Source organism: Rhodnius prolixus, unplaced genomic scaffold, assembly GCF_049639745.1.
Source record: "Rhodnius prolixus isolate KJV_2025 unplaced genomic scaffold, Rpr scaffold_15, whole genome shotgun sequence".
Lineage (NCBI taxonomy): Eukaryota > Metazoa > Arthropoda > Insecta > Hemiptera > Reduviidae > Rhodnius > Rhodnius prolixus.
This window is the reverse complement of record NW_027411605.1, coordinates 7,438,241-7,453,715: the sequence shown is the minus strand read 5'-3', so window position 1 is coordinate 7,453,715 and position 15,475 is coordinate 7,438,241. Positions and strand designations below refer to the sequence as shown.

The window sequence follows — 15,475 nt, the reverse complement described above, 5'->3', positions numbered from 1 at the left end:
AGCTATATTTTTCTTACCAGAATTATAAGAGAAAGTATCAAATAAGAATCCTTCTTTGGGGGCAACCAACTGCCACCTCCTCTCCGTCAATAAAATGTTTCCCCACAAAAAAAATGAGCCTTACATCGGAATAAATGGAAGTAAAAAGTAAATCTTGGGCTTTAGCGGGTTTAAACTTCAGCTCATTAGAGATTAATCAATGAAGTCGAATTTTATAAATTTGTTCACTGCTATTATTTACCTGTTTTTATTGAATTAATAGACATAATGTTATAAAAAAAATAATAATACAACCTTAACTTGTAAATGATTCGCTGTAATAAAGGAAAAATGAGAAAAGACCTCATTACCTGGGGAATATACAATATTTATGTACATTACGGTAAACAATTTTTTTTTTTAAACATAAAATCAGTCAATATTACTAGAAATGTAGTTACACAATATATAGAATACGTATAATAGAAAATCAATGAACAAAAAATACTCCATCCCCAGTAATGTACAAATAATAACATTGTGCAGAATGTATTTGTTAATGATTAGTGGTTCCTATAAAAAATATTCATAGTTTCGATTATTCATAAAAATATAAATTTTATATTTATACATGTTATCTAATTAATAATTATAAATATCTAATTTAACGTTTTAGGAAGTTTGGAAGTAATATTCACAATTTGAAGTATCGTTTTATGAGACTAGTAAACATTAGGAAGTTTCAGTTTGTATGATGTTTTCTTTAAATTTGAAATGTTCAGTTAATGGTCACTTCATACTTTATAGCATTATTTTAAAACATTTCGCATTACATGACAAGCCCTGCACATTTTCATCTGCGAGTATTAAAATACTTATTAACATTTTTCGCTATTCCATAAATACTATTACTCCCTAAACCATCAATATAACCGAAAGTGTTAATATTATCAAAGAAATCAATGCATCTAGCTTAGGCTTGAAACGAAATTTACTGTTGATACATAGGCGTGTTGCACAGGGCGTAATGAGTTACAAAATTTGCCTACTGGGAAGGAAAGCAAACTTAATTCTCATACGGATGTACCAACCAGTGTTCTCAAGAGGGATTAGATTTGCCAGGACATTCACTTAACAGCGAGGATGCTATTTATTAGAGGATCTCCTGGATTGGGCAATGAATAGCTTGATCAATTGACTCATAAAGACCAGCAATAAGCATCCGCTCATTTGCCGGATTCTGTAAAAAAAAAAGTAGTGAATACACATACTGATATTAAAAAATACGAGGTCTTCTTCTCTCTGAATTATGAACTTTATGGAGATTAATCCAGGAAAAGAATAAAACGGCCTATAATATCCTGTACAATTGCGTTGCGATCGCTAGGTGGCGGTATGCTTCTAGCATGCTGGGGCCGGAGTGGAACTTATTGACCAGGGAGATCGGTAGGTGCCTAGGGACCTTATGAAAAGAGCAGGCTTTACTTACTACATATTTGGGGATGGTACAGTAAGCCTCTTGGATAACAGGATCTGCTCTTGTTCTTATCTTATCGAGCGCATCCGAAAAAAATCCAGCTAGGGTGGAAAGAAGTTAGTTCTGGGAAATTAACTTCACTATCTACAAGAATCATCACCAGGAGCATTTCGTTAATTTATATAAGACTGTTTTTAATACTTGTTGTGGTTCATTTAAATAGTAGTAGTCTAAAGAAATAAACGGCATTGCTAGCCATCTTGACGATGCCTCACGCATCAACGCGGAGGTTTTTGCAAGAAAAAGGGGAATTTTTTCGCGGTTGCATAACGAGAAAACCAACTAAGAAAGCAATGAAAAGCAAGACGTTGTGACTGAATGATGTCTGAGCACTGCTACTCAGGTAGGCTTCAATACTATAATATTGAAATGGTCATTGGAATACTCTTGATGAGTTTAAGAATCTCCTGAAGAATTGCGGTTTCTCTTAAAGAAAGATTTAGTGAGGCTGCAAGTATTAGATGGCCAATTAATAAGACCTTAAACGCAGAATGTAATTTGATTGGCTACAAAGCAATTAGATTTCACTTTTCATCAAAAAATACTCCTAGAACCAGATTTTTTGCCAATAATAAGTACCATTCATTTTCAACTAATATGATAGATTACATCAAAAAGTACTCGTATTACTATGAGGGCTTCATTAAAGGTTCATTAATTAATAGGTACTTTTCTCAGATACAGTCTGATATTAATGGCCGACCCTTAAATTTCTTTAATGCCATAAGTCGAAATGAGTGAATAGTACTACCATTTACACAAATAAATATACAGTTTTTCTTATATATTTCTTCAATAGATCAGTTAATATAAAATTAATTAATATAAAATATAAACAATCGTTGTTAATAAGGTAACAGAAACAGAAATCTCTTTAAATTCAGGAACTTTAATTTTTTTTATTCATTATGAAGAATATATAACATTATTCTTCATTCTCTCCAAAATGTTGACATAATATCTGTAATGCATTAACTTGTACTGGTGTTTGCTTGGAGCAACTATGATAGACTTTTTACAACTCAGTTAGTTGATGTATTAGGTCTTGAACAGATGGGCGGATAATCATAGATCGAATAAGATCTAAGTAAACTCTTCAAAAACACAGAGAAACACAATTGCAAGGTGTCTAAGGCATTACTTCATGACTTACGTTCTGGTAAATCTGAATCTTGAATTAAGCGTAAGAACAATAGATAGAATTCAGCAAGAAGATGTAACGAAAGTTAAAGTATTTGCAAGCTTGGAGCCCTACACTGCATGACCCTTCGTCTACTCGTTAGAGACAATTACAGGATTCTCTGATTGATAATGAGCGGGCGATTTCAACTAGGTCGAGCAGCTATTGGAAGACCGAAGGCGTCCTCATAATAAGTCAGTCATATATATATTTAAGGGCCGAAGTCATTCGGTTACTAACGGGTTATTGGAACAAATTTAAAATAATGTGATTCTTGGCCAGACTAGCTCACGAAATTGTAGAAGAATAGGTTTATTGAATAATTTAAATTTTAAATATATAAAGTGTGGCTTCTTAAATCTCACATGAACCCTCTTTTATCAGCAGAGATTGTTCCATAAAAACTGTGTTTTAGAGAGTTTTGATTGCGCCATTAAGTTTCTATTAAACATAAATTTAATAATACTATAATAATAAACCATTCTAAATCTTGTTAGATAAGAGATACCCTATTAATAACTTTAATTAATTAATATACCAACTCAGTCAAAGTTATCATTTTTCTTCTACTGTTACTATCAAAAAGTAACTAAACTTTTAAAAAAGCATATTGGAAGTGTTCTAATACTTTTTGCATCAGATCATGAATTCAGCATCGATGATTACATTTTCGAAAAGAAAATTACTAGCAAGCTCACAGTGTTGAAAAACATAATACAACTTTCTACGATCTCTTCTGGACCTTTGTTTAGTTACAGCTCAGAATAGCCTAATCGGTCTTACACAAATATCTCCTTTTAAAAGACGACACAAACCTCATCTACTTTTTTAAGCGGCTTAGTAAGTGAAGCAGTGAATCAACTAGTCCAAGAAATGCAACAGACATCAATTGCGCCTGTATGGGGCGAAAATTAATGTCGTAAAGCTATTATGGCCTACTGAGGTTGGGATATCCGTCGAGATTTTTTTTTTGCACAGGCAAAGAAAATGTATTCTTCGGGAAAAGAATGTAAAGTGAAAATAACATGGAGCATAGAAAATGCAGGATCTTCTTGGATAAAAAGCATCTCTATTGAAAGGAAATGCGTTATTCTTTGTTAAAAATAAACTCTTTGTTAAAAAAGAAAAAGCAATATTAACTCCTACTCGGATGGAAATCAATGAATGGTCGACAATGAAATAATCTTATTTTGCTTAATAAAACCGGTGACGGTCAGCAATAACTTTAAAAATGAATATGTAAAATATTAGCTAGTCAGGCCAACCTTACTTTTCCTAATTAATTAAATTGATATCACAAATAAAATGGTAACCAAATATTTTTGTCACTGTGTAAAAAAATATTTAAGTATATAATGAAAGTAGCCATTACAAGAAAAGAAAAAAAAAAACTGTAATGCCATGATTGTATTATTGACTTTCGGTTGTTGGATGATTTGTCAAAAGCATTTTAATTACAATATACAAAGGATATTCAAAATCATTTTCCAAGGTCATTAACTTGACTTCCTGATTTCTACTCAGCACAATACGTGATGGCTCAGTTTTCTGTCGCTTTTTAATCTGTCTCTTTGGATCCAGATTCATTACCTCCACTCTGTGTTAAACAGTTAAAGCATTTAATTATCTATATCAAAGTATAAGAAGTAGAAGAATTATGATCACTTACTGCATAATTAGTGCATGATCTGATGGTCGGATTGCGTAATCAAATTGCAGCCTCTGTCTACCCAGCATCAGTGCTTTGTCCACAATCGACCAAACCAGATCAATACCAAAACTGAACCAATTCCACCTCCAAGATCTGCAAATAATTGTAAAGATTTTACAGAAATCAATTTCAATTGCAAATATTATTATACATCTCTCTTGACTGGTACAATTTTCTTTTGACTAGTTAGGTAGTGTTTTTCTCAAATTAGGTTATTTAAATGATATTTAACTAATTTCTTGTTTGCTTTTTCCACAGAAATTAAGTGTGTGGTTTTAAAAGCTTTCGTTTCGGTACCGCTTCTCAAAATTTCAGACCTTTTTTTCTTCAGAGTGTGAACCTGTCCACAATTCGAGTTGAAGCCTCACGGTTGTTTTAAAAAATGGAGGGGGCTCCACTCAATGAGTAAATATAGAGAAGTAATCGGATGAATAAATGATTTTTCACCGTTGTTGCAATAAACACTGCAATAGTTGGCTAAGACAATTTATATTATTTAAGCCCTAAAAATCTATTGCAATTTGTCTAGAAAAGTTACGTTTGATAACAACTATGGTTACTTCAACCAAATACTGATTGGAAATTGGCCACGAACGTAAGAATGTTTTTCTCTTTCAAAAATTATTATCAATAATTTCCTATCTGTACATACGATTCTTCTTTATCAGTTCAGCTTCCTTCCGTCTGTAAATCCTTGCCACGCTCCTCATTCAAACAGTAAATATTTTTTATTTAATGTTTATGGAAAAATTGTATATAGATTTCTAGGAGATTAAAGGGGCTGTTTTAACGTGGATTTTATTTCCCAATATATATATGTATAAATATATTTTCTTGAAAAATTTAATGCATTTCATCCACAAAACTGTACTTTTTGAACTTCTAATGAACGATTTCAATAATACAAAAGTGAACAAAGACTAACTCGAATTCAAAAAATAACCAAGTAGGTAATATCTAAAAATAACACACCTGTTATCGCCATCGCAGATCACCCTGCCACACCGCAGACAGTGTTCATTGAAGTACTTTTCGTCTAGGCTTTCTGGCCTAAAAGAAGTTACAATAAATTAATTTACAATGCCACTTACTTTTAAAAATAACTACTTAACATATAGCATATAAGGGTTAAAATGTCAGGTCGATTGCTACTGAAATTGCTCAGGAAGCGAAAAAGAATTTTTAGAAACAGAGTGTGAACGCATATGGAGCAAAAAATAAGATCAATCTCAATCTTAATGTTTTTACCACTAGGACATGTTCACAGGGATCAATTTAACCAAAATATTACTATTGCATATGGCAGTAGAAAGTGCTATCAGTTTGATCTTATTATTGAACAGTGCTGGGGCAACTAATCGCGCTGATGTAAACCACTATTCGTATATATTGTTTAATAAAATTTAAAGCTTCGAAGCAATATTTTAAACGTGATCTGCATAATTTAATAAAAATTATGCAATTCTCAAAAATTAGGCTGAGTCATTGAATTAATTATTGCGCCCCTTATTTTATAAATGATAAAAATGTGCCGTGTTTTATGCGAGGTTGTTTATCTGGTTTACGACTTTTTTTATTTCGCCTAAGGCGTCGATAGGTGCCAAAAGTTAATAATACCATCTAACAGGAGAACATGCGATTTACAATTTGCCAATGATAAAAAATAACTGAGATATTTTTGGAAGGGCGAGAGAGTGGAAAAGCTAAAAGAAAAGTGAAATATAATTTAGAGGTTTTAATATCAAGAAAGGATGCTTAGCTGAAGAACCATGCGATAATAATCATTGATAGCTGCCTTTCCCTTAGATGTTCTCTATTTAGAAGCTTCTTACAGCTCACTGTCCGCCGATGGGCAGTGTTGTTTGTAACGAAAGAACACGGTCCGGAGGCGGGTAAAGCACTCAAAAAAGCTCGGATTGCCAGTAACCTCAGATGCTGACGCGCCTTAAATAAATAAAGCTAATAGCTTCCTGACTAATATTTAAGGGAATAAAAGAGTTTTGATAGTAAAGGACACTTCCAAGTTGTTGGTTATGAGTATTAAAAGTTAAATGGCCAATATGCAAATTATTGTTATTTAATTATTATATTGTTACTTTCCATTTCACCTGGTTATCAGAAGATTATGTAATTACTTTCGCTCGCTAATGTGTTTTGTTGGTTAAATTGCCGTTGTTGATGTGCCCCTGTACACGCTGCAAACATATTATATAAATGATTCGAAACTATACTATCGTTTCCCAGGATCAGTCATTTGAACTGCATACATGATAACACTTTCTATTCTATTATTTAGGTTCCAGTAACAAAGACCTCTTCAAGATCCAGGTCGCTCAGCAGTACTACTACTACTACTATTACCATCGTGTAAATCACTACTGAGAGCCATTTTAATTACTAAAACTTTAAAATACCCTTTATCTACAGAGGCAGCCACACCTAACAAAGTCAACCACTGCCGTTTATAGGCGGTCAGCAACCATGATTCTGGTATAATTCTGTCCTGAGCGACGGCATCATGGTCCTGGCAGTGCAGTAATAAGTGTACCAGTCTTAGCTGTCTGAATACACGCATGTAGTCTAATCCAACGTCCGACAGCAAAAAGCATCCGTTACCTTTAAGAAGAAAACGAAAGAAAATCATATTTTCAAAATTACAGAATGCAACAGGTTGAATCGGCAACAAAGGGCTTCTGAAACCTATTAGCGACAGAATAGTTCATTAAAACCAAAGTCCCAATAGATAAATTGCCAAATGTTTTCGAGTTCATAATTTTAAAGTCAATTTTTGCCACAAAATATTCTCACTCAACTCCTAGTTGAGAGTTGGGGCTTCAGTAAATTCAATTGCAATTGAAAGAACTCAAATTTTTCATTAGCTGATGATGTACTTTTGCTAATTACTAAAAGATAGAAATTAGAAGCGCGCATCAATCACTTAAACATTTTAGAGCTTTAAATTTAAAAAAATTTAAGTATTTACTTAATTTGAAATAACTTCATCAAAAACCTGTATCCGTTTTAATTAATTTAAATATTCAATTAATGTGCAGATCAGATCCTCAACGTTCTCGAAAAAATTAAAAACACCATTGGACTCACAAGCTTAATAAACTCAAACAAATATTAATGAAAATGCAATGCGGTAAAATTTTTTAAATGATAGCAGTTGTAATTAAAGTGCAAAAAGTACCACTGTTCTGCGATTTACGTATTGTGAGTGTTAAGTTGTGAGAAAGAGAGAGATCTCTGCTTCCGGTGGGCAGTGAGGAAAATACACTAGCTAAAAACTCAGTCTGCAAATTTTCACTAAAGCAAATGTTCAAGTATTAAATTGCTCCACTTACAGCGAGAGAAAACAAAGAAAAAGTACTAGAAGAGAAATAGATTTTTCGAATTCCTAAAGGCAGAGGTTTCACTAAATATCTTAATTATACAGCATCCTAAAAGCAGAGATTGCTCTAAAAACCCTAGTTGTAATGGATGAAGGTACGGAATTCCAAAATTGACAACAGGTGCAACTCGCAGTTGATACTTAGGGATGTTGAGCGTGGATGTTACTAGGTTAGTTAAGTCTGTCCTAGTTAGTCATTTAGAAACAGAGGACCTAAAAATAAAAGTAAATAATCGCCAATTTTTGCAGGGCCAGTTTTAACGTCCAACAGCCACATTAAGGTTAGAGAATAAGTGAAGGAATGGAGGGACTTCAGATATGGGGTAATAATGTTGGTTGGTCTTTCATCAGATGAAAAAATAAAGCCAATTTAGAGCTCTTTTAGTGCATTGCTAGACAATAATCAAGAAGGGGAAGCACGAATGTGGAGACGGTCAGTAGTTACTCGATCAGTAGAGGCAGTATAAAGTTTCGGTTTTAACGGAGAGAAAAATTCTGTTCTAAAAACCACTTATTCAGACACAGAGATCCTCAAAACGGATATTTTCGATTAAAAGACGACATTGACATGATCACAATATTTAGGAGTAATGAAAGTAAATATTTATTTATTTGATTTATAGGAAATAAATCCCTGTATCAAATACAGTTGGATAAAGCATAAATTTAATGAAAATAAATATATGTAAGCTTTCATACTTTCGTAGTTTCTGAAAAACTTTTCCATTTCAGCAGTATAGTCCGCCTTGGAGTCGCTGGTTGGATTTAGCCTACAGTAGACCCATTTCTTCAATAAGTTGTATAACGTCATTTCACTTTGGATCACGCACAGATCCGGATGATTAACCAATGTTGACATTAAATCTATACTGAAAAGAATTTTATGTTTTTAATCGTTTTCTAGATATAGAGAAAAATACAATAAATATTCTTCACAGTTGCAGAACTTCTTGGGTTAGATCATTATCACATCATTATACCTTTCTTTTTCCTGTCGATAACCTGTGAAGTGTTTAACCAATTTTAGGTTAGAAAAGCTGTATACTAGTGATTGCACACTAACTATTACTGTCGCTGATTTTTATCCGTCGCAGTTGGCTTGTTTTTTTTTTATTGTAGCAAATCAGGGGATGGCTTTCGGACTTCCATCCATCACCAATGGACACGCGCGCGCGCGCACACACACAAATAACACATCCGCTGGTCAAATACTTACAACAAACTCACTCAATTTATGCAAACCTCCCACTGTCACCAACTGGGCAGTGCACACAACACAATGCAGCAGTGTCAAACAGAAAGGAAAGGAAGATGTATAGAATCTTGGAAAGTACGAGTATATACTCGTAACTATACAAACACAAAGCCATTACAAAAATATTACGAACAACTAAATTCACTAAACTCTTCAAATCAAACACACAGACACATCTAACTCACCAAATCATTATAATATTCAAGCATGTTGAATGTTCTCTACTTTATTCTTTAAAAGATTTGAGTTATTTACGCATTATTCGCTAAGTGACTAGAATGACATGTTCTTCAATATAAAATTGAACAATAATTATTTCCTAGTACAAATCAATTAAGCAAAATTCATTGTTTTCTGCTTAAATTAGCGTGACCCCCGAATAAAATACAAATGCAATTTAACAAATTTAAAACATTAGCAATGCACAAAACATACAGAACCCTTAAACACCGACTAGATTTCATTAATTTTCACTATAAATACTTAGCCTTAATTTATTTTACAATTCTTACAAAAATGTTTTATTGCTCATTATCCAAGTACACACCATGTAACTTGCCTCACTCAGTCAGCAAGTGCAGTATGAGATGGAAACATCAGTGAAATCGCTTACAATTCTCTACACCAAACTGCTGAACCAACCTTCTGAAAGTCCGAAGCCGACTTGGAATACAAAAACATGCCTGCTACGACGGATGATATTAGCGATATTGTCCAACTGCATTCCGGACCTAACCACAATTTCAACTAGAAGTGTAATAAGATTATCAAGTAGGGACAAAGATTTTCAAAGAAACAATATAATTTATTGGGATGTTGAGGCATTCGTCTGCCAGAATATGCGATATTCTAATGGAGTAACTTTTTTCTGATTAGTAAAGTTCTGACAACATACATTTTGATTTCCTCTACAAGTTAATTCGCTAAAATCCACTTTTCGCCTTTTTGGTCCAGACCTTAATTAAGTTCATCCGTAAACTGTTCAATTTGTCAGCCTTTAGCTTTATCACAGATAAGTTAGAAAGTTGTTTTGTCTCTAAAAATATTTTCTCTAATGAAATCACAAACAATATTTAAGCGCGATGCCTAAGGAATGGCTCGTGACGAAAATCCTGCATTAGAAATGAAATCAAAGACCGAGCGCCGAGGAGATGGTGTACCAGAAGGTCACCACTTACCCCAAACAAGAAATTCTTGCCACCCATTGCGTTTTGTCCAGAGTTATCACACTTTCTATAAATTTCTGCAGCTATGTTACCCCTTATTATTCAGGTTACAGGACGAATCCCAGTTTTTTTTAAAAAAAACTTCTGAAATTGAGAGACTCAATGTTTCTCATCAAATTTATAGTTTTCGAGGCAGATCTACTGAAATGTTACTACATTTCAGAAATATTTTTGAGGACCAGTCCATAACCATTAATATCAAGGCTTGTAGTTGGCCTACTACTCAGTCTGATCAAGCATCCTTAAATAGAATATTAATTTCATAGGCCTTGTACAAACTCTTTAACCCTACACTGAATGATACTGCCACTCAAAATATTTTTAATGAGCCTCAATTCGTTTGAAGTGGAACCAATGCGCGTTTCGGGACGCGCCCGGACCAAGACATTTATATCAAAATATTTAATAGGTATTTCTATTTAATATTTAAATATATGTGTTTATTTGTATAAAAGCTATATACTCTATATCTTGAAGTCTTGAAGTATTTTTGACAAAATAATCTGTCAGATTTACAAGGAACCATTCTATGACTTTTTCTTTAACCTTTTGCGTTCCATAGTTACAGGCAGCTTGATGGTACTGAACGGCGGTCTAAACAGAAGAAGAGCAATCAGTCAGACAAAGCAGGAACTAACAAACAGGATGAAATGGACAATCAAACTAGCAGATTTCTTATTTAATAAAATGATACATCTTTTGTAGCAAAACAGACCTGGCAGAATTAATCTAAAGATATAAATACTGCGCACTGTTTTTTGGAGGTTGGTCAAAATAAAAAATAAATCTTACATGCGTACAAACGATTCAGAAATAAGAAACTTACCCTGAAAGGGTGGGGTAGCGGAACGGGCAGAGACAGACATTTACATTTCTTGTAGGGAACCTCCCCGCTTAAGATCTCCAGCAGGAATGAAGAGGGATTATTCTCTTGGTCTGGGCTCTACTGTGGCTCTGCCCCTTCTAAAGAAGCAGTAAAACCCTCAAGAGGGCTCTTCTAAGTTCGGCCCATGTTTCTTAATAGTCGGTCCATGAAAAGGTGTCGAGCCGGGAACAATTTTATCAATCCGCGGAAAACCATCTTAAATTAATCAAGGCACAAGTTGCACAAAACAATTTCATCGATATTTACTCTAACTATACGATCATCATTCGGTCAAAATTTGTCTTCAAACTAGTTCAGGATTGAGATAATCTAAATCTCAATAACTTTTCACTTAACTGTAACAGGTCGGACGGTAAAGGGATCCAACCTCAAAATATCGAGGGATTGGAAGATTGGAGTTTTTATAAGACCAAGGAGAGATTATCATGTAACGCTTGCTCCTCCTAAAAGTCTCTAAGAAAATCTGACTAGTTAGTAGGAGTCAGAAAAGAATGTACCTTCCTAAAACAGATTCTGAGATTTATCAGAAGGTGAGCAGAAGGGTAGGTAGTCTTATCAGGACAAGTAAACCCATGATCGCTTGGTCGCAGTACTTATACCCCGTAAACCCACAAGTTGTAGGCTAATCCGACAAGATGTTAGTTACAACTTCTTTTCATCAGTAACTTCAAATTATGCTGATATAAACTGAAACATAATTTGCTTACAATAGGTGAGATAGTTTCCAACATAATTTCGCAACACTGTTCTATCAAACCTTCCAGCTGGAACATGGTAGAGGCGGCCAGTACTCCTATCACAGTACAAGGCTCCACGGAGATTTCGTCCAAATAGAAAGAACTGAATACTTTGTCTACAGCTGCAACAGGTAAGAAAACAAAAATTTTGTTTATCTTCTGAGAATTCCTAAAATTTCATGCATTAGATTAAAAGAAAAGCGACGGGGAAGGACCAATTTTAATTTTGTAACAATTTATTCTCTATGAAATTTGAAAATCATTGTTGTTAACAACTTTATGGGTATTTCGCGTTTTTAGTCGGAAATGTTATTTCCACGGAACGATATTTAGTTCTAAATTTGTCATCAAAAATATATTAAACTTTCATCAAACTACACATGAAGAGAACGGATTTAAAAAAAAAACAACTTCTGAGTCTGAGAAATGGCTTAATTTGTTGACAAAAGCTGTCAATTAATATTACGAAAATACAACAGAAAATAAAAAATTGCGAATATTAACATTTTTATAGGAATAATCCTTCCATAAAAAGTTGTTTTAGGGGAATACTGGAGCGAGAAGAGGCTTCCCTTAAAAGTAATGTAGGTTTTAAAAGTGAATTAGAAGAGAATTAAAAACAGAAAGATCTTATTTGACGCTTTCCCTCAAATTTCGTTTAAAGATGTACAACTGTCAAATCCTAACCTGGCGATTTCAGGGAAAGACGTAACCTTATCATTTTTGTTTTATATATAAAATGAGAAGATAAAAAAAAATCATACCTTCTAGAGTGATATTGGGATCTTCAACTTCAATTTTAATTAAAGACTTATTAGATTCATTCCAACCTCCGCTAAACATACTGTTAAAATATTGACTCTAAAAAGTTTCAGAAATTTTATTTAAAAGAACCAAACTAAAATCACTCATAATTATGTAAATCATGACTAACCTGGCCTAAGTACACTTTATGTAATTTCCAATGTTTGTTGAGAATGTCCACAGTAATGTCACTATCTTTACCTTCCACATAAAGAGTTTGGTGAATATAATGAGCTGTACACATTAATTTTCGCCTTTGAAAGATAAATATTTATTAAAATCTAACACCCTTTTAAAAATTGTTAATTGTGAAAAAATCCTACAAAAATAGACCTTTTAGGCGAGTGTAGAGCATCATACAGATCCGATTCTTCATCCCCTATAGCATCGTTTTTCCTTTTCACTCTTCGACGGCTGTAGGAATCCGACACAGACCTGGCAAGAGATTCTGGACAATAATCAATTACAGTACTCAACACTTTCCCCATCTTCAATTCATTAATGTACAGATCAAGTAAGTTTTAAACTAGAAATTTTGAAAGAACCAGTTATTTAAAAAATTATATTTTCTTTAAGAATTTTTACTTTCAAAAAATACACATTACACTGTATTATTAGTTTTAATTTATACACTGCAAACGAAAAACAATGATGAGGTTAATACAAAGATTGTTTCAAGTTCTATTTACTTTGGTGAAGTGTTACATTATCAACCCTGTTTTTAATTTGACAACTTAAGAGGTTACGTTTGGGTTAAAGATTGTAACCACGCCCACGATGTTCGTTACGCAATTATTGTATTTCACGCCTTTAAAAAATCGAATGATGTTAACTGATCCTGATTGATGTTAAATAAGATTAATTAATTAATACAAAAGAGTACAAATAAACTGCTCTAGAAGACCTAAAAATTCAACAAAAATTGGAGAGAAATATATGTGATTGCAATAATTAAAAGCAGTAATATAAATTAAGGAGACATTTAGTTTTGTTAAAAAACAGATTACTAAAATTTGTATTTTTAAATTTACATACAAAATTAATTTCAAAGATAGCCACCTTTTGCATAAACTTACCGGGAAATTGAAGTAATTATGTTAGTACAATTAGCCATGAAGCGATAAGGTAATGACATCTTTGTTTTGAGAACAGGTAAGAAAAAATAAAATAAAATAATTGCTAAAATTTAAAACAGAGTGTGGTCATGCCAAGGAGCTTGTGTACCTTCCATAAAATTAATGGCAACATCTCTCAGGTGTCAGATGGAATAGTCATGTGCTACATGTGTATGTAAAACCTACCTCAAAATGTTTATTTTTCAATTAGCAGATTTTCCTTTCCCTTAGACACTCAGCAAAGTATCGCGATCGTGGCAAATTTTCGAAATTGAATTTTCATCGAAAATGTATATCATTTGTTCAACCATTGTGGGAGTTTTTGGATTGAAAATATTAAATAAATCTGATGTGAAAACTTTAGATTTTTCTCTATTACAATTCCCGTAATTTAATTTTCTTGAAAATTAGAGTACGCGCTAAAAAGTAGTATTCCTCAGCACTGTACATGTTCCCGATAATAAAATGATACTATCGATATTACTACTACTAAACCTGACGGTTCATTCGAAGTATCCAAAAATTACTCTAAAAAGCCATTCAGTACGTCCAATACGACATCTAGATGGACTAAAATTCTTCCAAATTGGAATCTCTATGAAACAAATATAATACAGGTGTTAGAACCGCACAAAATATACTGAAGCGGCACTTTAGAGGGAGAAACTTCATTCCTCCCTAAGAACGCCGCTTAAATGAAGTTTCTGTGGAAAAATTTTTCAAATGAAAGTAATATATCAATTTGTACGCAGGTGAGTACCACGTTTAAAGTAAATCATTGGTTCTGTTTTAATGCTAAATTGATTATTTTTAATTGTACCATTATCAGATCATTCACACTGAATAATATTGCGAGGAACTTCACTGTGCAGTATGCAAATCAACAACTGAAATCGCACAACCTTAGGCTGTAAAGAATTAACTCTCGAGCCCTCATCTGACTTAAGTTGTACTAAATATGAGGTAATAGATGAAATTTGTGCTTAAACCCAATACAAATATATAAATAAAACATCTGATTAAATTATTTTTGAAGAGTGTAATTTTAATTGAACGCCCCTTTAAACATAATCAATAACTAGGTTTTCACTCGATATCAATGACTAAACAGTTGTGAAATCAAATCACTTTAAACTTGCATGTTAATTGACAATATCATAGGATATCGATAGCAAATTTGACCGTGAGGACTCTCTTAACAACCTGGGACCTAGCTAGGTGATTCAGCCGTCTTAGTAAACGAACCAAATACGTTAATAAGTATGCGTAGTTTAATGAAACTATTGTAGAATGTTTAAAAAAAAAAAAAAAATACGGTAAACTAACGGAACTCTTCAAGAGGCTTGTCTTTTGAAAAACACATTTCCTTCGCATTTAGAATTTTAGCAACTAAATTAATCCTTGTGATTATTACAAGGCCACTCATTTAATGAAAATGGCACTTGTTTATAAGTTGCTTCAAATTTGTTTTTCTGCTGTGAACTAAAGCAGAAAATTTGCACGAATTCAAAATTTAAAAAAACACTAAGTAATTTATATTTATTTATTTGGTTTATCTGCCAATTTATTATAATATATAAATTCGATTAATAATATTACAAAATTAAAATAGTACATTCATAACACTTTTTTTTATTAAACTTTATAAAAA

The 15,475-nt window shown here is 32.9% G+C and overlaps 1 protein-coding gene and 1 long non-coding RNA gene across 5 annotated transcripts; one reads left to right on the top strand and one right to left on the bottom strand.

Moving 5' to 3' along the window:
- Window positions 1-231: 231 nt before the first annotated feature.
- Window positions 232-14,782, bottom strand: gcl (germ cell-less). Of its 4 annotated transcripts, none has more exons than XM_074129625.1 (11): window positions 14,645-14,782; window positions 13,043-13,235; window positions 12,840-12,963; window positions 12,670-12,766; window positions 11,876-12,027; window positions 10,746-10,876; window positions 8,501-8,670; window positions 6,822-7,023; window positions 5,380-5,457; window positions 4,366-4,500; window positions 232-4,293 (listed from the first exon to the last, which is right to left on the bottom strand). In XM_074129625.1, exons 2-11 carry the CDS (start codon window positions 13,195-13,197, stop codon window positions 4,107-4,109), a joined length of 1,431 nt encoding a protein of 476 aa, XP_073985726.1. In that variant the 5' UTR covers window positions 13,198-13,235; window positions 14,645-14,782; the 3' UTR covers window positions 232-4,106. The 4 variants fall into 4 exon arrangements, with proteins under 4 accessions (XP_073985726.1, XP_073985727.1, XP_073985725.1 ...); XM_074129626.1 differs by lacking the exon at window positions 14,645-14,782 and adding an exon at window positions 13,786-13,927 and having other exon boundaries at window positions 13,043-13,157; XM_074129624.1 differs by lacking the exon at window positions 14,645-14,782 and adding an exon at window positions 13,786-13,925.
- On the top strand, window positions 14,435-14,827 carry LOC141454923 (uncharacterized). The gene is made up of 2 exons (XR_012459041.1): window positions 14,435-14,576; window positions 14,654-14,827. It is a non-coding gene; the product is annotated as an uncharacterized lncRNA (long non-coding RNA).
- Window positions 14,828-15,475: the final 648 nt, after the last annotated feature.